The following is a 27635-nucleotide window of genomic DNA, read 5'->3' on the forward strand; positions in this document are numbered from 1 at the left end:
CTCGTATGTGTTTCTTGTAGACAACATATGGTAGGATTTTGGTTTCTAATCCACTCTGCTATTTGCTTCCATTTTATGAGCGAGTTCATCCCATTCACATTCAGAGTTATAATTATCAGTTGTGCTTTCGCTGACATTTTCGTATCCTCCCCTATTCCTACCCCTTCTTCTTAAACTATTTCCTTTTAAACCAGTGGTTTGCTTTAAGCCTGTATCCCTTATCCCCTCCCTTGATTAACTTCTCTTTCTACCCCCTCTCTTATTATTTCCCTCTTTTTATTTGTAAAGGCCTAATGAATTCCCTCCCCCTTCTTCTCCCCTCCCTTTTTTGACTTCCCCATTCTCCTGCTCCCCTTGTTTTATCCCTTCTGACTTTCTCAGTAGGGTTAGATAGAGTTTTATATCCCAATGGATATAACTATTCTTCCCTCTCAGGGTTAATTACATTGAGAGTAAGGTGTAAATATTACCTCTTAATGCTCTCTTCCTCTCCTTCTTATAATATTATTCAGCCCTTCTCCTTCCCATGCCCTCTTTGTGTGTAATAGAATATCCTATTTTTCTTATTCCTTCAAGATTCTCTTGGTGTCCTCTACTATTCATCCCCCTCTTTCCTTCCCACCCATATTATCTTAGACCATTTAGTATCCTGTCCTCTCCCTATGAATAATTCTTCTAATTATTATAATAGTGAATGCTATAATGGTGAACAGAGTTCAGTACAGAGAATTATACATAACATTTCCCCACATAGGAATAGAGATAATTAGATCTTATTGAAGCCCTTAAAGAGTCAAATTTAAAAAATATGAGTTTTCTTACTTTCCCTTCAGTTTCTTATTTACCTTTTCATGTTTCTCTTGATTTTTTGTGGTTGGATATCGAACTTTCCATTTAGTCCTGGTCTTTTCTGTGCAAATGCTTGGAAATTTTCTATCTTGTTGAATGCCCAAACTTTCCCCTGGAAGAATATAGTCAGTTTTGATGGGTACGTGATCCTTGGTTGTAAACCCAGTTCTCTTGCCTTTCTGAATATCATATTTTAAGCCTTACGGTCTTTTAGTGTGGAGGCTTCCAGATCCTGTGTGATCCTGATTGGTGCTTCTTGATATCTGAATTGTCTCTTTCTGGCTTCTTGTAAAATTTTTTTTCTTTTACTTGGAAGCTCTTGAATTTGGCTATTATATTCCTGGGCGTTGTGTTATCTGGATCAAGTGTAGAGGGTGATCTATGGATCCTTTCAATGTCTATATTGCCCTCTTGTTGTAGAACTTCAGGGCAATTTTGCTGAATAATTTCTTTTAGTATGGAGTCCAAATTTTTATTAATTTCTGGTTTTTCAGGAAGACCAATGATTTTCAGATTGTCTCTTCTAGACCAGTTTTCTTAATCTGTCAGTTTCTCATTGCGATATTTCATGTTTCCTTCTAGTTTATCAGTCTTTTGACTTTGTTTTATTTGTTCTTGCTGTTTTGATAGATCATTGGCTTCTACTTGCCCAATTCTTGTCTTTAGAGACTGGTTTTCTGCTATAAGCTTTTGATTTTCCTTTTCAGTTTGGTCTGACCTGTTTTTCCAGCTGTTTGATTTTGGTCTCCAATTTGCTTATTAATTCTTTTGATTTTGGGGGCATCTTTTTCTAATTGCCCAATTCTAGCCTTTAGAGACTGGTTTTTGGCTACAATCTTTTGGTTTTCCTTTTCAATCTGGTCATTTCTGGTCTTTGATTTACTTCCCTCACTTTCCAATTGTGAAATTCTGCCTTTTAAACTGTTATTTTCTTGCCAGATCTCTTCCATCTTTCTCATGATCTCAGATCTGAACTCTTCAAGACCTTGTGACCCATTTTCATTGTTTTGGGAAGGTTTGGATTGTTTGTTCTCCTCTACTGTTTCCTCTGTTGTCTGGATTTTTTCTGTGTAAAAGTTGTCAAGTGTTAAAGGTTTTTTCTTCTTCATCTTTTCTGGTTTTCCTGATGATTCTGGCTTGCCATTGTAAGCTGAGTTCCCTCTCAGCTTTATGCTCGCACCCAGGATCTGTCTATGGCTCTTTAGAGATTCCTGAGATCTCAGGTCTAGTTGTTTTGGGACAAGCCTCCTGGTGGTCTCCTTGCTAGTTCTTCTGCCTGAAGCTCCTTTAACAGTCTCAGGGAGCTTCTTCCACAGTCAAGCACCTCTCTGCACTGGGTCCCCCACTCAAGGTCCGCTCCTGCACTCAGAATCAGCCCCTTCGTCCACGCCCCAGTCCGCGCTTTAATCCATGCCTCAGCCTGTGCCTGTGTCAGCCCCTTCACCTGCACCTGGGCTCAGGGTCTAGGTTCAGGGTCTGCGCTCAGAGTCTGGGAGTTTCTCAGCCTCCCGGGGGGTCCCAAGTCTTGCTACTCCCAGGAACAAGCCCTGGTGAGCTGCCAATGACCAAATGGGTGCCCCAAACCTGCTCAGACTCCCGTGCGCTGACTTTGGCGCTGTAGGTGGTCTGGGGTGGGGGAGGGGGTTGCTCCGCTCGTGTTTTCAGGGGAGCTGTTTCACCCCTTTATAGCATGGAAATGCCCCGTTTCCATGTACCTCCGATGCTGCACCCTGTTGTGGGGTCCCTTCTTTCCTCTGGATTTGTTTTTATGTCTTCTTGAGGAGTCCTATATGCATGGGTTAGGAGAAGTCAAGCAGCTGCTTTTTACTTTGCTGCCATCTTAACCCGGAACCCGCAGTGTAGTTTTCTCTACTACTGAGACTTTGGCAACAGTTGGAGTTGTACATCAGAGAAGTGTATCAGATTATTACTGTTCTCATATGATACTATGTACCAGACAGTGCTACCGGGCAAATCACAGTATGGCATTGAAAGCTCTATATGATAGTCTCAGATATATGGGTTAAGTAAGGACAATAGAGCTAGCAAAGACCGGATTTTACCAAACCAAAATAGCTATAGCTGTCACAAAGAATTGTGAAATTTTATGCCCAGTATTTGATAAGAAAAGTACTAACTATTTGTGCTACACACAAGAAGAATTAAGTTACTATTTGAAACTTGTCTGCATAGAATTTTTTATACTAAAATGATTTGGTAAAAACGTGTCATATTTTAGTTGTCAGATATGCATACAGGTATCCAACCTGAAATAAGAAAGATTTCACTTTGTTAAAAATATTGTGTTTATAGCAGCTCTTTTTGTGGTGGCAAAGAATTCAAAACTGAAGGGATGTCCATCAATTGGGGAATGGTTGAACAAATTGTGGTACATGATGGTGATGAAATACTAATGTGCTGTAAGAAATGATGAACAGGATGATTTCAGAAAGAGCTGGAACAACCTAAATGAATTAGTGCAGAGAGAAAACATGCAGAAGGAGAACATTGTACAGTTAATAGCAAACTGTTGAATAATCAACTGTGATAGACTTTAGCTACTCTCAGCAACACAATGATCCAGGACAATTCAAAGAGATTTATGACAAAGAATGCTATCTACCTTTAGAGAAAGAACTATTGGAGCTGGAATGCAGATCAAAGCATACTATTTTTAACTTTAGTTTATATGGGTTTTTGTCTTGGGGGGTTTGTTTTATATGATTATTCTCTTGCAGAAATAAACAATATTAAAGTATATTTTGCATGATAATACATGTATATAACCCAGATCGAATGCTTGCAAACTCTAGGAGGAGGGAGGGAGATAATTTGGATCATATAACTTCAGAAAATTTATGTAGAAATCTGTTATTACATGTAATTGGTAAAATAAAATATCTTAATTTTTAAAACTGGTTTAAAAAAAGTATTGTGGAAGAAATATTTTTCATTATTTGGCTTTTCTGTTGGTATCTACTTTGACCAAGACAGAGATTTGAAAAGAGAATTTAAAGAACTGTTATCTTTGGCAGTTAATAAAAAAGTGTAGAATTATTTTTTACTACTTCAAGAAGATATCAAGACTATCAGATACGTACAGTGAGGGGTGAGTGTGAAGAGTTAATGATGACTGCCAAGGTTGTGAGCCTAAATGCTGGCAGGATGAAAGTAAGTACTTGAAAGTAAGAGAGAAATTGGGAAGTGAGGGTTTTGAGAAGAAAGAAAATGAATTTGGTTTTAGATATACTGAGTTTAAGATGTTTATGAGCCAACCAACTAGAAATGCCAATAGATAGGTAAAGATGTGAGACTGGAGGTCAGGAGAGGTAGGATTGATCAAATAGATCTGACAATCATTTACACAGAAATGATTACTGAATTCACTTGAGATAATCAAGCACAAAAGTACACAGGAAGAAGAAAAGAGGGTCCAGGATAGACATTGAAGAACATTTATAATTATCAGAGTTAAAATAGATGAAGATCCAGCAAAAGAGCCTGAGGAGTGTTCAGACATGTAAGAAAACCAGGAGAAAACAGTACTATCAAAACTCAGAAATAAGATATCAAAGAGAAGAGGGCGATTGACAATATCAAAGGCTGCAGAGAAGTTAAAAATGAGAACTGAGAAAAGACCATTAGATATGGCAATTAAGAACGCAATGCTAACTTTTAAGAGAGAAGTTTCAACTGAATGATGAGATCAGAAGAAGCCAGACCACAAGTATTTTACACCATACTTAAGAAGGACCATGAACTTTGCTTTCCTATTGATTGATATGTGCTCTGGAATCTCAAAGGATGAAAAAGATCTAGTTATTTATGTTTTGCATGCTAATACATGTATAACCCAGATTGAATTGCTTGCCAGCTCTAGGGGGAGGGGAGATGGAGGAAAAGGGAGAGAGACAATTTGGATCATATAACTTCAGAAAACTTATATAGACATTTGTTATTTAAAAAATAAAAAATATGATAAAGAAACCAATATGATACATTTTTGAGAAAAAGTTGAAGAAATATTACTAACTAGTAATGATCTCAGATCAGAAGGATTCTATCAGAAATGAACAAAGTTACAATGTTCCATCAAGTATTACAACCAATTAACACAGTTCTGCTAAAAACCTTGAAATTCAAGGAATCCAAAAAATCGGTGGAAAGATGAAAACTTAATCCTTTTTAGATTACTAAGATGAAAGTAATTTATTTTTTGTTTGTTTTTTTTAAACCCTTAACTTCTGTGTATTGGCTCCTAGGTGGAAGTGGTAAGGGTGGGCAATGGGGGTCAAGTGACTTGCCCAGGGTCACACAGCTGGGAAGTGTCTGAGGCCGTACCCAAACCCAGGACCTCCCGTCTCTAGGCCTGACCCTCAATCCACTGAGCTACCCAGCTGCCCCCCATGAAGGTAATTTATATAAAATAATAACTGAAAGTGGTATAAGTTTTATAAAACAATTCATGAAAAAAAATATTGTCCAAAAGCATGTTAGTAGGACACATAAGAAACAAGAAAAGAGGCCTTTGAGGAAAAGAGATTTTCAACTTTTACATGTGGTTACTTCAATCTCACCATCCCCTATTGGTTCTGTTCTTTGCTCTTTATCCCCTTCCTCCCCGCCCCGCCCCCGAAATATCCTAGTGTTATGTTTCTTTTGCTATTTGCTTATTTTCCCAAACTTTTTTTTGAAATTTTGAAAGCGGCTTGCTGCTTCTGTCTCCTCTGCTGGTTTGCAGGGTTAGGCACAGTGAGCGATTTTGCCCGAGGGCTAACCCTTCACAATAGTCCTGGAGGCTTGAAAGGTCTCACTCAGCACTATGTATATAATACTTATAGGTCCAGACCTCACTGTGAGCTGGTGTCAGGGGCTGGGATTTCAAGGGGTAAGTCTGAAGTGCTCTTTTGTTTGTGTAGCCTGCATCCCAGAATCCTGAAGTTGGGCTATGCCCAGTAGTAGAGGGGGTGTGGTCAGCCAGGACTCCTCTATGTGCACTTTTGCTTCTGGTTCCCCCTCATCCCATGAAAATCAACTCTTTCTACCTATCCCTCAAGCTGTGTTCAGCAGGAGAGCCCCCTCACTCCATCCTGCTTTGATTCCTGTCATTTTGAAGCACCTTCTGAAGATTGATTTGGAAGGATAGTCAGAGCAGATTTGGCTTTTCCTGCTACTAAGCCGCTATATTGGCTCCTTTCTTCTCCCTCTCCCCTCTGGTCCCCCCAATCACCTTAAGAAATAAACTTAAGAGTGATATCACTGGGTCAAAAGGTACCCACAGTTTTATAACTCTTTCTGTATAATTCTAGATTCTCTCCAAAATGATTAGATCAGTTCACTTTCACCAAAAGAGTATTACTGTTCCTATTTGTCCACATCCCCTCCAATATTTGTCATTTTGCCCTTTAATCATGTTAGCCAATCTAAATCTTTGAATCATTTATCAAATGGGGAATGGCACATATACTTACAAATCTGGCAAAGTTCTCTATATATTTTAGATATGAGACCTCTACCCAACAAAATGTCTATAAAATTTTTCCCCATTTACTGCTTTCCTTCTAATCATGACATTGATTTTATTTGTACAAAATTTTTTTAAATTTATAGTTATGCAAAATTATCCATTTTACATCTCATAATACTTTCTATATCTTTTTTATTCATAATTTCATCTCTTATCGATAAATCTGATAGATAATATTGAGATAAGCATTTACTACTTGGTAAAAATTCATTTACTACTTGGTAAAAATTGTCCAGAAATCTGGAAAAGACTCTGGCAGAAGCTAAATATAAATCAATACCTATGTCATATATTCATTTTGATGATCAAAATGAATATATGACATAGGTATAAAAGGAGATATCATAAGCAGATTAGAAGAAGAGGTTCTACTCTTTAGGTAAAAAATAAACAAATGGGAAATGGAATGGGGGAGGAGGATAAACAGAACTGTGAAGGGTTTCAAGACCATGCCACATGAGAAATAATTAAAGGAAGCAGGGATATTTAGCTTGAAGAAAAAAAGACTTAGGAGTGACAAATATTAAAATGGTTTGCATATAAAATGGAGTAGGCTTAGGAGTAGCTAGTTGACTCAATAGATAGAGAGCCAGGCCTAGAGCCCAGAGGTCCCTGGTTCAAATCTGGTCTCAGACACTGGGTAAGTCACTTAACCTCAATTACCTAGCCCCCACTACTCTTCTGTCCTAGAACCAATAGACAGAAGGTAGGAGTTTTTTTAAAAAGAAGTGGAGGGAGTAGGTTTGTTATGCCTGTGTAAGAGAAAAACTAAGAGCAATGGGTACAACTGCAGACTTGAACCTAGAATGAAAAGAAAATTCTATAACTAGACTTCTCTAAAGGGAAACAGGTTGCCTTGGGAAACTCTAGGGGTTTTCTCACTAGAGTCTTTGTTTTGATTTGGCTTTTTTGAGACTGAATCTTCCTCTATTACAGGCTGGAAATACTTCAGCTCGTCTCCTTGTCCTTACTTATATTGTTCCTAGGGGTCACTATGTTGGTGCTAGACTTAGTGCAGACCTCTGACTAGCATAGCAAGAAGTAGTTCAGAACTCAGTAGCTCAAGCAATACACTAGAGTTCTAACTCCTCTGGAAACAAAGATCACAAAAGGAGTAACCATGGCTCTAGGGGCTTCCAAGTAAAAGCTGAATGACCACTTTTTAAAAAGATGTTACAAATGGGATTCTAATAATTGTTGAACAAGATGACCTTGAGATTCCTTTCCAACTCTATATTCTTTTAATACTTTTTAGTTGTCTATTTTCTGGTAATAAACTTAAAATCTGAGACAGCATGGTATTGTGGATAGAAAGCTTACTTCAAATCAAGAAAAACATGGTGTTTAAGTCCCACCTTTCATACATTCTGGCTGTGTGACCAAGGGCAAGTGACAACTCAAAGGTACTTTAGACAATTCTACATTTCAGAAGGGATGCTTACTTATTTTGGTAGAGGGAGCTTCCTGACTGAGAGTTCATTAGACAAATGAGAGTTCATTAGACAAGTGAAATCATAGGTCTCATTCAAATAAACAGATAACTTAATAAAGTACTTAACAGCATGGATTCATCTTTTTTAAATTTTTGCTCTTTAGAGCAAACTTAATTCTTAAAGGTTAAATGTCAAACTTGCTTTTTAAAGGATTTTCTTTTAAAAGTGTTTAGCTCTTAAAATTTTAGTTTCTAAAAATATAGTCTAAAACATTAACTTTAGTGAAAATACCAGGGAGATTCAAAAGATAAAATAAATATGTCTTGAAAAAGGAATATTACATAAATCTCCAGTGAAAAACTTCATAAAATTTTTCACCTTGATTTTTTTGCTTGGGAAGAAATCTTGTTCTTTTCATAAAATGACATCTGATGCATGTTTAGTTTTTTGTAATGATAAATGTTAGCATATCTGAAGTTGTAACAATGTCAATCACTAATGTAATGAAACTACACATAATAAACACTAAGTGTTGGTAAAGTAGCTGATAAGCTTTTTCTGACTGGAAATAAGAAGTTGGAACTTTCATATTGATAAAAGTTATACTAGTATGTGACTTTCCTTTCTCCCCTTCCATAATTCTGTGCCAATGAAGCAAAAGAAATAGGAGCCTTACAAAAAGAGGGAGCTGTAATCTAAGAGGAATACTGTAGGCAGCAAGGTCTAAGAAAAAACAAAATGAGTCTTTGAACAGAAGTGAGACACTCCAAGACTTTGTCACTGAGGAAGCAGATACTTAAAAGATAAGTCAGAGACACTTTTAATTACCACCTAAAATATCTCAGAGCCATCCTAAGAGGGGACTAACTCCAAGATAAAGACTTGGGATATGTAGAAGTAAGCTCTTAAACTTGAAGATGAGACCAAAATTAGAGCACGTGGTAATTAATGACCACTAGGGACAAAAGAAACAGCATGGTATAACAGATGAAGATCTGGCCTTCAAGGCAGAAAGACCTGGGTTCCAGATCCACCTCTGACACTGGTTTTGTGTTCCTGGGCAAGTAACTTAACCTCTTGGTTTTTCAGGCAATTCTCTAAGACTATATCTTTAATGTTAAATGCTCAGCTAGGTCTTAAAAGGAGTGGTTTTCTAAAAAATAGATAAATGAATGGAAAAATAGACTATTCTCTTCCTCATTCAACCTATAGACATACAAAACCTGGTTGTTTGGACCATGAGACTAATTAAGGCATCACTACTTAGAGGCAAAGTCAGTAAGAGAAACTAATCAGGACCTTCCATGTTCTACTTGTAAAATTAGCCTATTCTTTTCAATGGTTCCCTACAATCTGAGTAAAAATTAAACTCTTCTGCCTGGTATTCAAGGTCTTCACAGCCATATATCAAACTAGTCTTACCCATATACTTCAGGCAAGTTCTACATAAGCCCTGGGCTTTTTCATGCCTCTGTCTTTGGCTCCCAAGGTTCCCTTTACTTGAAATGCCAGTCTCTGCCTACCAAATGAGTCTTTTAGGTCTAATTCGGATGTCACTTCCTAAGTAAAGCTTTCTCTATTCCCCTCAGTTGGTGATAATAATAACTCACATTATATAGAATTTACAGATATAAAAAGTGCTTTCCTCACAACCCCACTGAGAGGTAGATTGTCTACCTTTAAGTTATAAAAGGCTTAGAGAGGTTAAGTTAGCAAATGTCTGGAAGTCAACACTGGTCCATGACCATGGTACCTTTTATAATGCTACACTGATCCTTTCTGTTTTGGAACTCAAATAGAAATTAATGCTTAGACTGTTCTTACATACTTATTATATATTATTCTTCAGAATGGAAGCTCCTTTAAGAGCAAGAATTTTATTTTTTTTTTTTGGCCTTTAAATTCTCAGTTCCCATCACAGTGACTTTACACCTAGGAGGCACTAAATAAAGCTTGTTGAGTTAAAATTTTCAAATGTATCCTATATCCCTACTGGCAATAAAGTACTAAAAGTAGGCCTTATCCAAACTTTTCATCTCTTCCAAAATCTAGAATGGTGTTTTATACACTTTAAAAGCTATTTATGTTTGTTAGACTGAAGTAAAAACTAAGACCATAAAGATGACTAAACAATTAGATATGAAAGGAAAATATAGGTACCTGGGCCAACTGAAAAGGAAGATGAGCATATATCTGGCAATTTAATAATATAAAATAAAATAAATTTTTTTGAATAAAGAAACTGAATATTTGGGGGGGAACTTCTCACATATCTGGAAAAATGGGAGGGAGGCTTCATAGAACAAAAAACCACAAAAATGTATTAGGATACAATATAGAATGCTAATGCTTTTACTAAAAAACAGAATGGTCATAGAATGTTAGAGAAAAAAGAGACCTGGGGGTCATCTAAACCAATTTTTTCATTTTACAGATAAGGAAACTGAAGTTCCAGAGTTGAAGTAACATCTACGAGATCATTTAGCTAATACAGGTCAGAACTAAGACCAGAATCCAGGTCTTTTGACTTCCATTCCATGATCTTTCCACTATCCCAACAGTCTAGTGTTGCATCAAATAAATAAAAGTTAAGAGAAATCACTTGAATATTTTAAACTATTTTTGCCTTATAAGTTCTTTACCATCTGACCAAAAAACATAATTGGATGTGACCAAAAAAAAATGGAGGGAAAGGAAATAATCTGATACACTGGTTTACAACCAGAATTCCGGGCTTCTCTAGTTGCCTGGAGCACAATAATATGATTTTCCAGCACATTAGGGAAGCGAAAGTAGAACCAGAAAGTCTATGTACTGGCTGGATTTTGTTAATGTCACTTAAAATGGAGGAAAAAATCCTAGCAAGATACCAAATAGAGTGCAGCAGATGGTAAACAAATATTATGAAGCAATCTTCACAAAATCTGCAGTGTGTCACAAATATACAAAATGGCAGAGTTTAGGAAAAGAGAATCATAACAGGCCATATGTTGTTGGTGATTTTATTTGAAGCAACATGCAATCCAAAAAAGAAACAAAAAGAACATAAAGGCCCAATAGTAGAAGAAATGCAGCCTCAGGTAAAGGGGTGGTAAAAATGGCAAACATAATGCTAACATATAAATAGCCACAGAAGCTATGGGGCTACCAACAAAACATACACCTATTTTAAGTAGTAGAGAATCACTTGAGGTTCATATAAAAGCAACCTAAATACTGAAATAAATAGAAAATTAAGGTCACAAACCTTCAACACCAGCTGAGGATCAATTAGAAACTAGAAAAGACACATTTTCCAAAGTGAAAGGAAGAAAGGAAAGCACTGTTATAAAAGTCAGGGAAGCAAATGATTAGAACCTAGAAAAGTCATTGTGCTGCTATTCTATCTCAGGTTTTGGCTATCATCATGAGATCATCACGGGAGCCTCCAATTTCTATTGTCAATCTTGTTATTTTAGACAAGCCACAAAACCCTTATGAACCCCTATTTCTGTCATTTATATAATCAAAGATTGGATGGGAAGCTACAAGATCCTTACAAAGATGATTTAGAGTAAATTCATTTGTAAATTACTATAGCTTACATAACACAATTCTCCTCCTACAGTTACTGAAGTCCATTTGACCTTTCCATATTATCACCAAAAATAGCAACTCACCATTTATATAGTACTCTCTGCGTGCGAGCATATACTTTCTGCAAAAGCCAATACAAAAATTAGTCCCAGTTTTAAACTGTGAAACCAAGTTTCAGAACAATGAAAAGGAAAGCCCGTAGTTGGAGGAGCAGAACTGAATCTAAGAATTTGGCATCAAGTCCAGTTCCCTTTCCACAATACCATGATGCCTTTCAGAGTTAATACCTGTGTCCTAGGACATTTCTAAATTCTAGAATTACCTATAACAAATCCAGAAGAAAACAGTATTTGATCAGCCCTTTAAAGTCTTACTTTTACAGAAATTAGCAACAACTATTTCAGAAACCTTTCCCCACAATATCCATTCCTAATACTAACACCACAATCATTTCAGTAAAGCCGGATTTCTGACAATTCAGACATTATAAGTGAATCTTAGTGAACACAAAATAATTATTTTTTGAGAAATTTTCAGGGTCAAATTTACAAATAAAGGGAATCTAGTCAGTCTAAGATAAGTAGTTTTATTTTTTTTCCAAATCAAGAATTCAAGAAATTAAGATCATTTGTGATCACAGCCACAATTGTGGCACAGTGCATAGAGAGCCAGCCTCAAAGTCCAGATTCAAGTCTTGTCTCTGATATCTGCTGGCCATGTGACCTTGAGCAAGGCACTCAATTTCTCTGCATTCCAGGCAACTCTCTAAGATTCTAAGTTATTAATTTTCATTAGTAAAGGGAGTGAGGGTTCCAATATCATTGAAATCATAATTTCAGTCCTGTCTAGCTTTCAGATTCTGGGTCCCACAATGAATTCTTATATAGGTGTAATACACTGTCATATTTTTTAAACCAAGTTACTGATTTTTATTGGTGAGGGGAAGTTATGGTAGGCAAAGTCCACTCTCCACTTAGAAAACTGGCTTGGTCACTGAAAGACTGACTGAGTGACTTGTCAGGATCATACAGCCAAGATGTATCAGAGGTAGAACTTGAACCCAAGTCTTCCTAGATACAAGCACCCTATCCACTGTATCATGTTGCCTCTCATTATATAATATATGGCAAATCCTTAAATGTAATTTGTTCATTAACCTGTATTATTAATATCCATTTGTTTTGTAATAATCATAATAGCTAGTATTTATATAACACCTTAAGATTTACAAAGTAGGGCAGCTGGGTGGCAGAGTGGATAGAGTACCAGGCCTAGAGTCAGGAGGACCTAGGTTCAAATCTAGCCTCAGATGCTTACTAGCTATGTGACCGTGGGCAAACTGCTTAACCTAGATTGTCTAGCCATTGCTACTCTTGCTTAGAATTGATACTAAGACAAAAAAGTGAGAGTTTTTTTAAAAAAAGGATTTACAAAGTGCTATTACCTCATTTGATCCTCACAACAACCCTGGATGATGGGTACTAATATTATTCTTTTTATAGATGAGAAAACTGAGGCAGAAAGAGGTTAAGTGAGTTACTCAGGGTCACAGCTAGTGAGTGGCTAAGGAGGGATTTTAATTCAGTTCTTCCTGACTCCAACTCTACCACTCTATCTACTATGACACCTAACTAATATAAAGTAATATATGCTAGCTGCCTCTAATATGTACAGTTATTAAAATTATAATACTTAATTTCTTTTAATTTTATTTTAAAATGCAGACTTTTATTGTATCTGATTGGCTTTTCTAATGCATTGTTCTGAGTTAATAAAAAATTTTTTCTAGTATGCTTTATGAAATTACAATGCTTAGAAAAATTTTAATATGTTTAAAGTGACCAAATATTGCCAAAACACAAATGAGTATCTAAGTTGGGTTTAAAACAAATACCAACACCAGAATCCTTCAGAGGTTTGTAAAATAATAGCAAAGGATTTCAATCACTGAGAAATGAGTAAAGAATGGTAACAGTACAAGAAGAAAAAGGGCAATTCAGTGATTTCTAAAAGTTTAAGATATCTCTGGAGTTGCCAAGTATTTTAGTTCTAAGAGTCCAGCAATTCCATATTACAACCTCAGCTGTCATTTTACAGAAACTTCTGACCTGGAGAAAAGCAGGCCAGCACCAGGCAACATATCCTCACAAGAAACTCATTAGTGCAGATTGCTGATTATTATCACCCCCTTCACCAGAATACTCATTAATCTACTAATGAAACTGGAAAAATCACAAAGGTTCTCTGTGACTATTTAAATAAGTTTGTACTACAAATGTAGACATCAATATGCAAACACTTTACACAAATAATATTAAGTGATTATGATATTTAACTACAAGTTGGGAGCACAATCACTATTCTTCCCTAGGAGAACCAGAAACCAGAAGGCTGAATAGGAAAACAAGGCTACAGGCAAAAAAGATAAGCTCAATGATGACAGAGCTAGATCATTTTGATCTTTATCCTCTTAGAAATAGCATCACAAAAGATAAAAGCTAAACATTCACTACTATGTTCCCCTTACCCTTTCAAGGACATGGGAACCAAAAGAACAATAGCTAAAGAAATTGAAGTATTTTGACTGAAAACTCTGCCAATTACAGTCAATTATTAATTTTTTATACAAACTGTGGGAAGCAATGGCACTTCTGAAAACAGAAGAGGATTCAATAACTACCATAAATTATTTTTGGTAAGGGGCTTAGATGAGAATATGGATATGTGTACCTTTTGGAAATTTCACAATATATCACACCAAATAGTAAGGCTACACTGCTAGGCAACAAGCATTTATTAAGCATTTACTATGTGCCAGGCACTGTAGGCATTATTAAGAACTATTTAGAAGAATTTCAAACTACTCAGGTTTCTTGTCCTGTTCTTTATGTTAAAATATACCCCAAAATATCTCTACTCCATTCAACCCAACTCAATATGCAATAAGCGGAATGTGCCATTGACTCCAAATCTGGCATGTTATAGTATTAGGGGACATGAAAGATAATTTAGCTTAGCTTTCTCATTTTGTAGATGAAGAAACTGAGGCCCAGAGAAGAAAAATAATTTATTTTATGCTACATAATTTATTGGCTAAGTTAGCACTACAACCCAATTCTCCTGATGTCCAATCCAAAGCCTTTTCTAAGTGAAAACATTCAGCAAATAATATTTAGACTCATTGAATTTTAGAGCTGAAAGGATTTTGGCTCAACTGCTCATTTTAAAAGTGAGGAAACAAAGAAGCCATAGATATTAAATGATTTCCTACATCACACAAGTAAGTTAGTGATAGAACTAAGTCCTCTTTTGAGATGGGCTCTAGATAGAAGGAAGTTGAGTAAATTGCTTTTAGATTTTCTGCCTGGTTCTCATGTTCCAAACAAATGATTGTTTAATTAATATGAAATAGTTTTTCCTAGTATTTAAGCCAAATATAATTAATAATAATAAGTTAACATTAATTTAGTACTTACTATGTGCCAGGCACTGGTGCTAAGCACTTTACAATTATTATCTCATTTGATCTTCATAACAACCCTAGGAGGTAGGTGCCATCATTATCCTCATTTTACAAATGAGGAAATTGAGGCTAACAGAAGTTAAATGATTTGCCCAGGAGCTAACAAATATTTGAGGGACTTAAATTTTCCTTTGGAATTTTATCAGAGTGCAGGCTCAGAACTAAAACTAATTACCAAAAGTTAAATGTCAAAAAGAAACTATAAATTTTGTCCTTTATATCTCTAGTTTCAACCCTTTGAGTGAGAAGGTTACATATTTGCTTCTAATAAGCACAATGAAGATAAATCAACCCTACAGGCAACTTTTGAGTATTTTCATTAATGAAGATGAGCTGGTATCATCCAAAAGTCAAATAACTTCAAATCAGGAAGCCAATGTGGTATAGCATAAAAGTTCTGTACTTTTTGAATGTCATGAATATTTTTGATAATCTAGTGAAATCTATAGATCCCTTCTCAGAATGATGTTTCAAAATACATGGGATTACAATGTAAATTAATTATGCTGAAATACAATTATTAAACTGTTGGAAGGGAGAAAAAAGTTCATTCACAGACCCTTGATTAAGAATTCCTGATCCTCAAAAGATCACTAGATTATGAATCAGGAGCCTACATAGTCTTAGTTTTGCTACTACAAATGTAACCTTCAAGAAGACATTTTAACCTCTTTGAGTCTGTTTCCTCATATACAAAATGAAAAGAGTTGAATTATGCTCTGACATTATGATATTAATTATGTTTTGCTTTGATTATTTTTTTGTCCTGCAAATCTATTTTATATCTTTTTTCTTAAAGTTTTCATTCCCCAAATCCTGATGAGGTGACCCAAAAGTGTGGCATACGCAAAGAAAAGCCAGGAAAGAGCTAAAATTTTGTCACAGAAAACCTTAAAACATGTAATCTACAGTCTGCTAATCAAGAGATACCCATAATATTTGGTTTTGGCTTTGCCTAGTGTTGGGAGGAGGGAAGTAAATCCTTAACCTGGCAGGGAATAAATAGATATGCATCTATTTTCTTTCTTTGACCCTAAATGCAGTCTTAGAAAAAGATTCAAAATTCTCTTTACATAAGTCTTTTACATGAAAAAATCTATTAATAAATAACCATTTGAAGCTAATACAAATGAAAAAATTGAAGAAGCCATTAGTTTTGTTGGACTTTCTAATTTAAAAAAATTTTAGTTTTTTAACTTTTTAATTTTTTGCTACAAAGATCAGCTCAATGAGTAATGAGGAAAATTCTATTCAGAAATAAAGTTGATATTTGATTTTTTTAAATGACAAAAAAAAAAACCTGAAGAAATAAGTAGGCCTTGAACATATGTTTATGAAATTTACCTCTTCTAGGTTTGGATGTCCAAACGGCCAGCAGAAAGAATTAAGAAGTGCTGAGCAAATATAACCTTCATTTCTACTCTTGTAAGATATCTCTGAATATAGGATGCAGGTTTTTCAATGATAGTCACCAAGATTCCCTGAACTTCTAAATTCAGGTACTGTTCTGTCTAAAATCTATGACACGCTCTATTCTACATTTGCCTTCATATGTTCCTGATGAGCCTTTTTATTTCAATTCATACCTAAATTTGTTCTCTTATTAATAACCTATTTGGTGTCCAAACTCTCTTCCTCTTGCTACCCAACCAGGACAATTCCAAAGCCAAATCCAAAGATCCAGTGTGTTTGCTGCCACCACCTAGTGGCCCTGAAGAAGCCTATTCTATTCGTGATTTGTTTAAAAGCTCCACTTTGTTGCAGTTTTTAAAAGCTACAATGGATTAAAATCTCTTAATCAATATTCATCAGCCTACAGGTAGTTTACACTTTTCATTTAGTTCCAGCAATATTATTCCAGTGAGAAGCAAGAGCAGATAAAGGTCACGTTGGTAATTAAAGCTATATTGTAGAAATATGCACACTCAAGATGTGATTAAATAAGAAAATATTACTCAGTTCAGTATCATCATTAAACTTGCATTAATTTATAAATATTTAAATGTACCATATGATGATCATAAATACTCTATATTTGTCAGTTTTAAAAGTAACATAAGCTATAAACCCTTTGAAGAATTACTGCAGAATGAAATATACAAAAAAAGAAAGTATACAGGCCATACTCACATTCAAATGCTGTAGTGGTTGCATCAGGTAAAACCTGACCTATCACATCCTAAACAAGAACAGAAAAAGGATACAATTAGTCATCTTTTTAATTGTCAACATGTGGCAAAGCCTCACTGAATAAGAAAACCTAGAAAAATATTTTTGATATTTGTCTATTTAAATTTAACTCATAATCATGGCTTAACTCAATCTATTCTCATCCTAGTATTTAAATCACTAATTACCTTAAGAAGAAAAAATTGTTTAAAAAATCCTCTCTTCTCTACTCTTAAAAAAAAATGTCTTTTCATTCATCTCTCCCATTTGTCCCCTTCATTCCATTCACCTTATACCACTCCTCATTATCATTTTTTGCTGGGGCAATTATAAACCAGTCTCCTAACTGGTTTCCCCAAATCCAGTCTTTCCTTCCTCCAATACACCACACTCTGAACTGCCAAACTGACATTCTAAAAGCACAGGTATGATCGATCATGTTATTCCTGGGCTCAGAAACTCTAATAGCTCCCCACTGATTCTAGGATAAACCACAGAGATCTATTTGATATTTGAAAATCTTCATAATCTGGCTCAAACCTATTTTTGAGATTGATTAGATAGTACTCACCCTGAAGTACTCTTCTAAATTCTAGTCAAATTCCCCAACTTGCTGTCCCCCATAAGATATTCATTCCATCCACTGCTCCCTCACCCCCATATCTTATCTCCTGGCTCCATGCTTAGAATGCTTACCCTCATAACCTCTAGTTTTCAAAACTGCTTTAAAGATTAGATGAAAAAACACCTCTTTTAAGAAGCCTTTCCTGATTCTTTCAGAACATTCAAAAATTGGGTTTTCAAGATGACAGTGACGGTGACAGATTAAATACAGCTGAGCTTTGTGGTTTACAAAGTACTCTACATACATTATCTCATTTGAACTCCACTTCAGTGAGGTATGCACATGTAAAGCAAATGTGGCACGTCATTATCTTCATTTTACAGATGAGGATACTCAGTCTCTTAATCTCTATTAAGTAATTTGTGCAGGGTCATACAGCTAGTACAAAGCAGTGTTGCTGACAATATAAACTCTGTCTCAATAAATTTTAACAAGAATGAAAAGGGCCATAAAATCTTGGGGCTTGCACTAGGTCAGGTTGGGGAAACTACTGCCAGTGGGCCAGATGAGGCCCCCTGAAATGTTCTATCCTGCCCAGTGACATTATTCCTAATCTGATGAATACAATGAGTAGGATACAATACAATGAAACTTCAAAAGAGTTGCCTTAGAAACAGACTGATAGATGAGCATTTCCTTTCCTTTGGCCCCCTCTTTAAAAAGTTTGCCCATGACTGGGCTAGGTTGATGTCTAAGATATTGTTTTACTTTACTTTGGAGCAAATGAAAAATATCACTAATTGAGTGTGCCAAGTTTACCTTTTCTGCTGAGAAACTTTACAAACCATATTGTCATACTGCTGCTCAGCTATATCCATAATAAGGTAAACACTCCAAGAATTCCTGGCAGACAGCCTATGGAAAATCTGATACTCTATTGTATGCAAGTCCAAGACACAGACTGACAATCTCATTTCCATCTCTGTCCCTCCTCTCTCCCCCACACCTTTTAATCACTGGAGAAATGTTACAGTCATCTCTGGCTAAGCCATGACTCTCACTAGCCAGCCAGATAAATGAAGGCTAATAAATGCATCGACTCTCCCTATAAGGAACTTAACAGAATGACTGTCACTTTCTTCTAAAGCTAACACTTCAAAGTCTTCTGCTGTGGTGTCAATTTACATAATAAGAATTTTAACTATGTCACTTAATTTTTTCTCAAAAATTAATCCTTACAAAAAAAGAAAAGAAAACTCTCTTAAAGTGCCACGACACCTTACACTTAAAATAGCACTGGTCCTCAGGCCACAATCTGCTCTCAGGAAAAAGATTCAAACTCTCAGAAGCAGATCTGATGAGAAAAATCAAATCCTTTCACTTTATATATAGGATAAAAGGTATTGTCAGGCCATGGTATGCTCTACATGTGGACACTGAAATATTCTGTAGTTAACTGACCCCCAATCATTCAGTAATGAGATCTTAACTTCTAGGATACTACAATCAGTAGTGTATCAACAGGGAATGAAAGTGATCTGTGATAAGCAATGGAATCTTATTACTTATACAATTATTCATCAGTTGTAAAAAAAATAACAACTAGTATTTTATCCAGCAAGTTTGGCACCTTTTTTACTTGTAAACAGGCAAGTTGGAAAATTTTTAGTTTTGACTACATTGATTGTGGATTTTAAGAAACCATTAGTATAAGCACTAAATAATAGATATTTGATGTTTAAAAAGAAACAAACTCGAAATATAAGCAAACTGGCCAAAGTATAATTTGAAAGTTTTTAAGATGAGACAGCACAGAGTGGTAAGAGAACAAGCTGTTTCAAAGCCAGGAAGCCACTGTCTCTGACAATGGTTATATACATTTAACATTAGATCAGTCATCAGACCCAAATAGATCATGGAAGGCTGCATGTTGATGCCACAAATTAACATTATCTATGTTGTACTGCATTTTAATTTATTTTTTTAAATATTTCCCTATTACATTTTAGTCTGTTTGAGTCACAATGAGGGAAGAGTTTGACACCTCTGCACTAAAACTCACTCTAAATTGGAAAGAAGTGTGCTGCTTTCATTGATACAGAAATTTTCCCCACTTGTTCCCTATGCCTATGAAATCGTACTTCCAATCTTTAATCCCTACAAAAAATGGAACTAAAAAGTGCAAAATATGTTCTGAAAAATCAACGTCCATGATCTATCAATTAACTACAGTACATTTAACAAGGTGGGTGGTATGTGGAAACAATGATTCTAGAGTCAAAGGTGGTTCTGAGTTCAATTTTTTTTTTTTTTTTACCCTTGTACTTCGGTGTATTGTCTCATAGGTGGAAGATTGGTAAGGGTGGGCAATGGGGGTCAAGTGACTTGCCCAGGGTCACACAGCTGGGAAGTGGCTGAGGCCGGGTTTGAACCTAGGACCTCCTGTCTCTAGGCCTGACTCTCACTCCACTGAGCTACCCAGTTGCCCCCTGAGTTCAAATTTTCTTGCTGACACTATGTCCCACTGAGCAAGTCCCATAAATTCCCTTGGCCTCGGTTTCCTCAATTATAAAGTAAGATTGGACTAAAAGGTCTCACAGGTTCCTTCTAGCACTGGATCTATGATCCTCTGACCTAATGATTTTTTCAGAGAAACCTCAGTTCTCTGTCACTCAGAGTCTTCCTCATATTACCTCCTTTCCCGTACACTACATTCTGGCTGAACAAACATAACCTATCCCAAAAAAAGACCATATGTCTTTCCACCTCCATTTCTTTGCTCACAATATTCCCATTCTGGTGAAAATGACCTTTCCCCTGCTTGCCTGATAAATTCCCACCCAGCCTTTAAAGCTCAATTCAAATGTTATTCTTCCATCAAGCTTTCTCTGATTTAAGGTGATTAAAAGCTTTCCAACCCAAACCTAAAAGAGCACTGTTTTACACATCTATTTATAATTCATTCACTATGTATTATAGTTAAACATACATACACACATTTTTTTAAGCCTTTATTTTCTGTCTTAGTAACAACTCTAAAACAGAAGGCAAGGGTTAAGCAAATGGACATAAATTATTTGCCCAGGGTCACAGCTAGGAAGTGTCTAAAACCAGATTTGCATCCAGGTCTTCCTAACTCAAGGCCTGACACTCTATCCACTGAGCTACCTAGCTCCATATATATATTCATACTTTTTTTTCCAAGAAAAATTAACATCATACTCAAATAAGGCATAAAGAACATTATGAGAAATAAAGGTTTTACATATACAATACTAATAAGCCAAGATTAGAAGGGAAACAATTGGGAAAAAAATGTTATAGCAAGTATCTCTGACAAAAGCCTCATTTCTCAAATATTTAGAGTACTAAGGCTAATTTATAAGAATACAAGTCATTCCCCAACTGATAGTCAAAGGATATGAACAGGCAATTCTTAGATGAAGAAATCTAAAACATCTATAGTCGGTCATATGAAAAAATGCTCTAAATCAGTGATGGGCAAACTTTTTAAAGAGGGGGCCAAAGGAAAGAGAATGCTCATCTGTCAGTCTGTTTCTAAGGCAACTCTTTCGAAGTTTCATTGTATTTTATCCTACTCATTATATTCGTCAGATTAGGAATAATGTTGCAGGGCCAGATAGAACATTTCAGGGGGCCACATCTGGCCACAGGACGTAGTTTGCCCATCACTGCTCTAAATCACTACTGACTAGAAAAATGCAAATTAAAACAACTGAGACACTACCTTAAACTTATCATCATATGGTTAATATGACAAAAAAGGAAAATAATAAATGTCAGAGGGGATGTGGAAAAATTGGAACACTGCCGGTAGAGCTGTAAACTGATACAACCATTCTAGACAGCAATTTGGAACCATGCCCAAAGAACCATAAAACTGTACATACCCTTTTTTAAAAAAACCCTTACCTTCCACCTGAGAATTAATACTGTATATTGGTTCCAAGGCATAAGAGTGATAAGGGCTATGCAATGGGGGTTAAGTGACTTGTCCAGGGTCATATAACTAGGAAGTGTCTGAGGCCAGATTGAACCTAGGACCTGCCATCTCTAGGCCTAGCTCTCAATCCACCAAGCTACCCAGCTGCCCCCATGTGCATACCCTTTGATCCAATGATGTCACTTCTAGGTCTAGACCCCAAAGAGATCATAGATAAAGGAAAGAAATCTCAATGTACAAAGGATGCCTATCAATTGAGGAATGGCTTAACAAGTTGTAGTCATCCTAATACTATTAGGCCATAAGAAATGACAAACAGGATTATTTCAGAGAAACTTGGAAAGACTTAAATGAACTGATATAAAGCAAAGTGAGCAGAACCAGGAGAACATTATATACAGTAACAGAAATACTGTAGATGATCAACTGTGAAAGAATAAACTATTATTAGTAAAAAAAGTATCCAAGAAACCCCCAGGCACTCATGACAAAAAATGCTATCCACAGCCATAGAAGCAACTAACAGAGTATGAATGCAGAATGAACCATACCATTTCTTGTCTTATTACCTTCATGTATTTATTCTTGCATGTGAACATGTCTTCTTTCACACCATGAGAAATTTGGTGATTTGTAAACAATGGAATAACCTATATGAGATTATTTATTGTTTAGTGGAGATTGTTTATGGGGTAAGGGGTTTTGGGGGGAAGGGAGGGAGAAAATTTGGACTGTAATAGGTCAGAAAGGAATTGTTTAAAAAATTGTTTCTATATATAATTTTAAAAAAGGAATTGAAAGAGAAAGTTACAGGGAACTTTAAAATCCTGTTATGAATTGTTTCTTTAACATTAAAAAAAAAAACACAACTCAGTGGAGCAGAAAACAGCTAGACTCCTTCCACAAGGTGTCTCCTTGCCATGGTTAAAATCATGCAAGATTCCTTGATAGATGCAACATAGTAATAACTTGTTCAATAGTTCTTTTATTTTTAATATCACATGAGATGCAAAAAAAAATAGATGAAAGTTATCATGGAGAATATCCCAATATCCTATGTCAAGAAAGATTAGAGATGCCTACAGAAGAAAGTCTTACAAATATTTCTGTTATGGATATCATTTTACTGTAAGAAATTCAAATTAATTTTATTTCGCAATTGATTCTATGTTGTATTGCCTTTATACTGTAATTAATTCTGTATAATCTTAAAATCACTTTTCCATATCCTTGAGTTGAGCTCAGGAATTTAGCTTTCCGTCAAAGTAATAACTAAAAGAAAAACTGTTATCTTCTGACTGGTAGCCCATAGGATACTTTCAAGATATGTTATCTTCAAGTCCCACAAGTTAATTTAGTATCATCTGTCCTTGTTAGTTCTTGTGCAATTAGGGGATTTTTTTATCCTTTCCAAGGAAACATTAAGTCTGGTAGTTTTGATCCCCTAGCAAAGATACAGATGGATCCCATAAAACAGTTAACATTCCTTAATTACAGGGGAGTGATTAAGCTCAGTTGAATGCCAACACACCTTTCTTAGTATAGTCAATCAAATCTTCCACCAAAATCTCTTCTGTGTTGTGTCAACAAAAAGGTACCCCTACTTCTCATTGGGGTCATTGGCTTTGCTGAGGTTGCCAGTCTGACCCACTTTGTTAACATTTATATGCATCACTATTAATAAACTGATTTTGCTTTGAGCCATGTACCTCAGTTTACTTTTTATTAATTATAATTGTCATACTGACTGAATCAAGTGCAAGAATATTGCAGAGCTTTTTAAATTAGATTAATGACCACTAAGATCTAGACAGGAAAAAATGAAGAATTCCTATTGTCCTATCTAAGACAGCTCCTTAAAGTAATCCATTAGTACATTATTGGGCAGATCCTGAAGATGGACAGTAAGCTGAGCCCAGAAGTGAACAGGATGAGAGCAAGTCAGGCTATACTTGGAAAACTGTATGGTGCTTTTAAGATCACTAAGAGCTCCCTAACCCCCAAAACAATCTTTTTAACACAAGCATTCTTCTAGTGATGTTCTATGACTATGATTCTATCTCTAATGAATCAAAATTGTGGGTGTCTCAGTGAGCCATGGAGATACGTGGGAGGCACTTACGATGAAAAATGCTATCCACAGCTATAGAAAGAACTGAAAGAGTATGAATGCATATCAAACCATGTCATTTCTTGCCTTATTGCCTCCATGAGTTTATTCTTCCATTTCTATAGCTTTCAATTCAAGAAGTGGAATTATAGATGTCAAGAAAAGGAGGAGTACTGGCTGGTCATTTAGTGAGATCAAAAGATAAATGGCAGACAATTTGAGGGCTGAAGGGTACCAACAAAATCTAAAGAGACCCAAAGAAGGCTTCAGCACATTGGGGAGGTCTTCTGCAAAAGGATTTACTGGAGGACAGAGACAAGAATAAAACAAGATTAGAAAGAAGAGTGTGATAGGTTGTGACTTTCACAATTAGAGGCTATGCCTATTTGGATGAAATCACAGAGTCACTTAAGTCCTAAGGAGGGCAGGGACTATATCTTACCTAAACTTTATAGCATTCTTTATACAATAGATAATATCTGTTGAACTACTGAAATGAAATTATATTTTCCATATATTTTTTCAAAGGGTGAATTTCTAAATTACAACTAATTTGTAATGAGAATTTTCATCCCTAACACCATAAACTAGTCTACCTTCCAAGGCAATTTTGAATAATGTAATTATTTCTCTCCTGCTGGTTATCATTTCTTTTCCCAGAGCCTCCATTTAAAAAGGGAGCCCATACCAGATATTTTTTCATTTCCAACCCAATTTACATTCCTCTGGACTTCATCATCATGTAAGAAGAACCTCCTACAGTAAGACCTCTTCAGCATTAGACTTCACCCCTCATCAGTATCCATAGCCCCTGGGGACCTCCCTCTAAATGGAACTGAGAAGGGAGGATGGCTCCTCCCAGAACCTCCATTTAAAGTGGGCAAGCAGGCCAGCCATCTCTTCATTTCTCACCAACCTGCACTTTTCTGGTCTTCCCCATAATGCCCCCGCACTAATATTTTCACTTAACCTTTAAATATTCTAGCTCTCCCATAGAAATATTTCCCATGATTAGGGGCTATGACCTTAAGGAGGCAACATTCAGGAAAAATATGGAGATAAATACCTTGATATTTCACAGCCCTTAGGTTCAAAGTAGGTTTCTTCAAGATAGCCTATCCAAATGGAGTCAGAATGATATGTTATAACTAATCCAAGCTAATCAAATCTAATTTCCAGATGAGAAAAATGAGGTCCAAAATAGTAAAATCAAGTTGCCTAGAGTTACATGTATCAGAACTAGAACTAGAATCAGGTCTCCTGATTCTCAGTTCAGTGTTTTCCCTAAGAGATTTTATTAATGTGCTACCATTTCTTCATCCTAAAACCCAAATGCCAAGCTCTTATTCCTCCCTGACTAACATGTGGATTAGCTGCTTTCAATTTTTTTTTTATTGATGATGGGACAATGCAGAGAAATCATAGGAATCCTTCTGGATTCATTGGCTAAAATATTTAAGGAACTATAACCTAAAGAAATACACCAGCTACTGCTATGAATACTAAGTTAAAATAGTTCAAAAGACTAATCATAAGTGATTTATCTGGATATGCACATTGCCAACATTTACCTTTAGCTCAATTTACAAATATCAATTATCAAAGGCATACAAAGTCATTTGCATCAGTGGTTTGGCAGCTAGGGAATATTTCTAGATAACAAGTGGTGAGCACTGCCCCATATTAGATAGAGATGGAGAATATTTAGGAAGATGAACCTGGTCCCAACCTCAAATGGCTTAGAAAACTCTCTAAACTTTTTCACTGAGTTGAGTTAAAGATGCTCCCTGGATCTGGACTCTACCTCCAGCACTGCTGGGACTAACAGGTAAGTATTTAAACTCTAGGCCTCTCAGTTTTCTCAAAAGTAAAATAGCAGGGGCAGCTGGGTAGCTCAGTGGAGTGAGAGTCAGGCCTAGAGACAGGAGGTCCTAGGATCAAACCCGGCCTCAGCCACTTCCCAGCTGTGTGACCCTGGGCAAGTCACTTGACCCCCATTGCCCACCCTTACCAATCTTCCACCTATGAGACAATACACCGAAGTACAAGGGTTTAAAAAAAAAAAGTAAAATAGCAAAAATAAAATAGACAATTTCTAAGGTCCCTTCCAAATGTGAAGTTATGATTCTAGGTGAAAAATATTCTGAGCATCTTAGCAGACAATATATGAAGTTAAAATACCACCTTTCCATCCTAAGGCACATCAATGAAGAGGAATCAGTGTAAAGATATGGGTTCTGGGTAGGCAATCTCCCAAGCAACCAGTTTTCAAAAAGTGTAAACATGCCACCCTTGGAGGAGTTCCACTCATGTTGGGACTTGGTTTTGGGGGGCTGACCACTCACCAGCACATCCCGGAAAAGCAACTGGGGCCCAGAGTGCACTGTCCAGTCCACAGCTCCACCATCTGGGATCTTGATTCGAATCACCAGCACCTGGTTCTCCATGGCATGAGAGGGACCAAGGGCTAGCCACAGCATTACCGACCACTGGGCTCACATCCTTGGGGTAGGGAGTGGAAGAAAGGCAGTTACTGCCCCTTCTACTGGGGTGAACATGGAGTGAAGGGACAGAAAATGAGGAAGGGTGATGAATGTAAGGTGGGAGTGTGGGGAAGATGAGAAGAGAATGGAAAAGAAGGATAGAGAAGGACAGAATGAGGGGAAATGTTGAAGGGTAAGATGGAGGGAGGAAGAGGAAGAAAGAAAGGGGAAAAAGTAAGGGGTGAAGGAGGTCAGTGGAGATTTGGGAAGATGGACATGGGGGAGGGAGAAGACTGAAGGAAGGCGTTGGGAGAAGGATGGAGGTGGGGGAGTATTGAAACAAGGATGGAGAAGGGGATTGGAAAGAGGATACAGGATGGTGAGAGGGAGAGGGGGCAGGCTCCTGAGCCTGCCTCGAGCCCCTGTCTAGATGACAGGACAGTGGGGGCCTGGTTACCCTGGAACTTGTGGCAGGTAGGGCAGTGGGTTGGCCAGGAGGGAAGGGGTGCTGGCTGTCACCTGTGTTGGGGGTGGGGGCTTGTGAGAAGGAGCTGAAGTCGCTCTGGGCGCCCGCAGAGGGAGTCAGCCCAGTGGGAGGTGGAGGAGGACTCAGGGGAAGTGGCTCCGGCGCCTCTTGAGGAAGAGGAAGCCAAAGGGAGACTGGGAGGAGCGAACCGAGCAGCTGCTCCCTTCCAGCCTCGTGAAGGACGTCTAGCTGCCTCAGCCCATGGCCGGCTCCGAGCTTGGAGCGTTTCCGGGCGGCGGCAGCGATGGAGGCGGCTGCGACCTCAGGACTAGGAGGAGAAGGAGGAGGAGGAAGAAGTAGGAGCTGGGGATTTTTTACTCCGGAACCAAAACGCGCGGAGCCGGAACCCGGGGGGCGGGAGAGAGCTGGGGGAACGGCTCCCCTGGCGCCATATTGGAAAGGGGCATTAGCCCACACCCTTCCCTTCCCTCTAGCCCTGGCACCGCCCTCCGGCCACCAGACAGGTTCCAGCTGCCTGCCCCAACCTGGGGGGCGGGGTTCTGGAGGGGGAAAAAAGAAGTAGGGAAGGGGGTTTGGGACGGTCCCTGGGGAGATCAGATCCCCAGGTCTGGGGTTGTGCGAAAGCCGTGTAGGTTTCTCTCCCTGGTGGCTGCAATGTTGAATTGCGGGGACACGCATAACCGCTTGGTCCCCTGCCGACTTTCTGTTACTCAGGGGCGGCGATCAAAGCAAGGCTGACAGATTCTGGGGCTGGACCCAGGGAGAGCGAGCCGGCTGATGGATGGCTTGTGCTCTTTGCTCTTGCCCAGTCAGGGACGTGCCTAGTTTATGTCTGGTAGCCGGCACCGCTCCCTTTTGTGTTACTTTGTTTCTACTCTAAAAATACTCCTAGTCCTCCCTCTTCTCCCAACCCACTCCCATCAAACAGCAATAAAAACCCGGGCTCGGA

The 27635-nt window shown here is 37.3% G+C and overlaps 1 protein-coding gene across 3 annotated transcripts in view; it reads right to left on the reverse strand.

Annotated features, from left to right (window-relative positions):
* Nucleotides 1-26788, reverse strand: part of MAP2K5 (mitogen-activated protein kinase kinase 5) — a 334021-nt gene extending 307233 nt beyond the window's left edge. For 2 of the 3 annotated variants that reach the window (XM_044665329.1, XM_044665327.1), the window contains exons 1-2: nt 26062-26221; nt 17039-17087 (exon numbers count right to left, since the gene is read on the reverse strand). In XM_044665329.1, coding sequence (XP_044521264.1) covers nt 17039-17087; nt 26062-26196 — 184 coding nt within the window. In that variant the 5' untranslated portion in view covers nt 26197-26221. Of the gene's footprint in view, nt 1-17038; nt 17088-26061; nt 26222-26718 lie in introns of those variants that run through there. The other variant, XM_044665328.1, reaches the window with a different exon arrangement.
* Nucleotides 26789-27635: the final 847 nt, after the last annotated feature.

This window comes from Gracilinanus agilis, chromosome 2 (assembly GCF_016433145.1).
Source record: "Gracilinanus agilis isolate LMUSP501 chromosome 2, AgileGrace, whole genome shotgun sequence".
In the NCBI taxonomy this organism is placed as follows: domain Eukaryota; kingdom Metazoa; phylum Chordata; class Mammalia; order Didelphimorphia; family Didelphidae; genus Gracilinanus; species Gracilinanus agilis.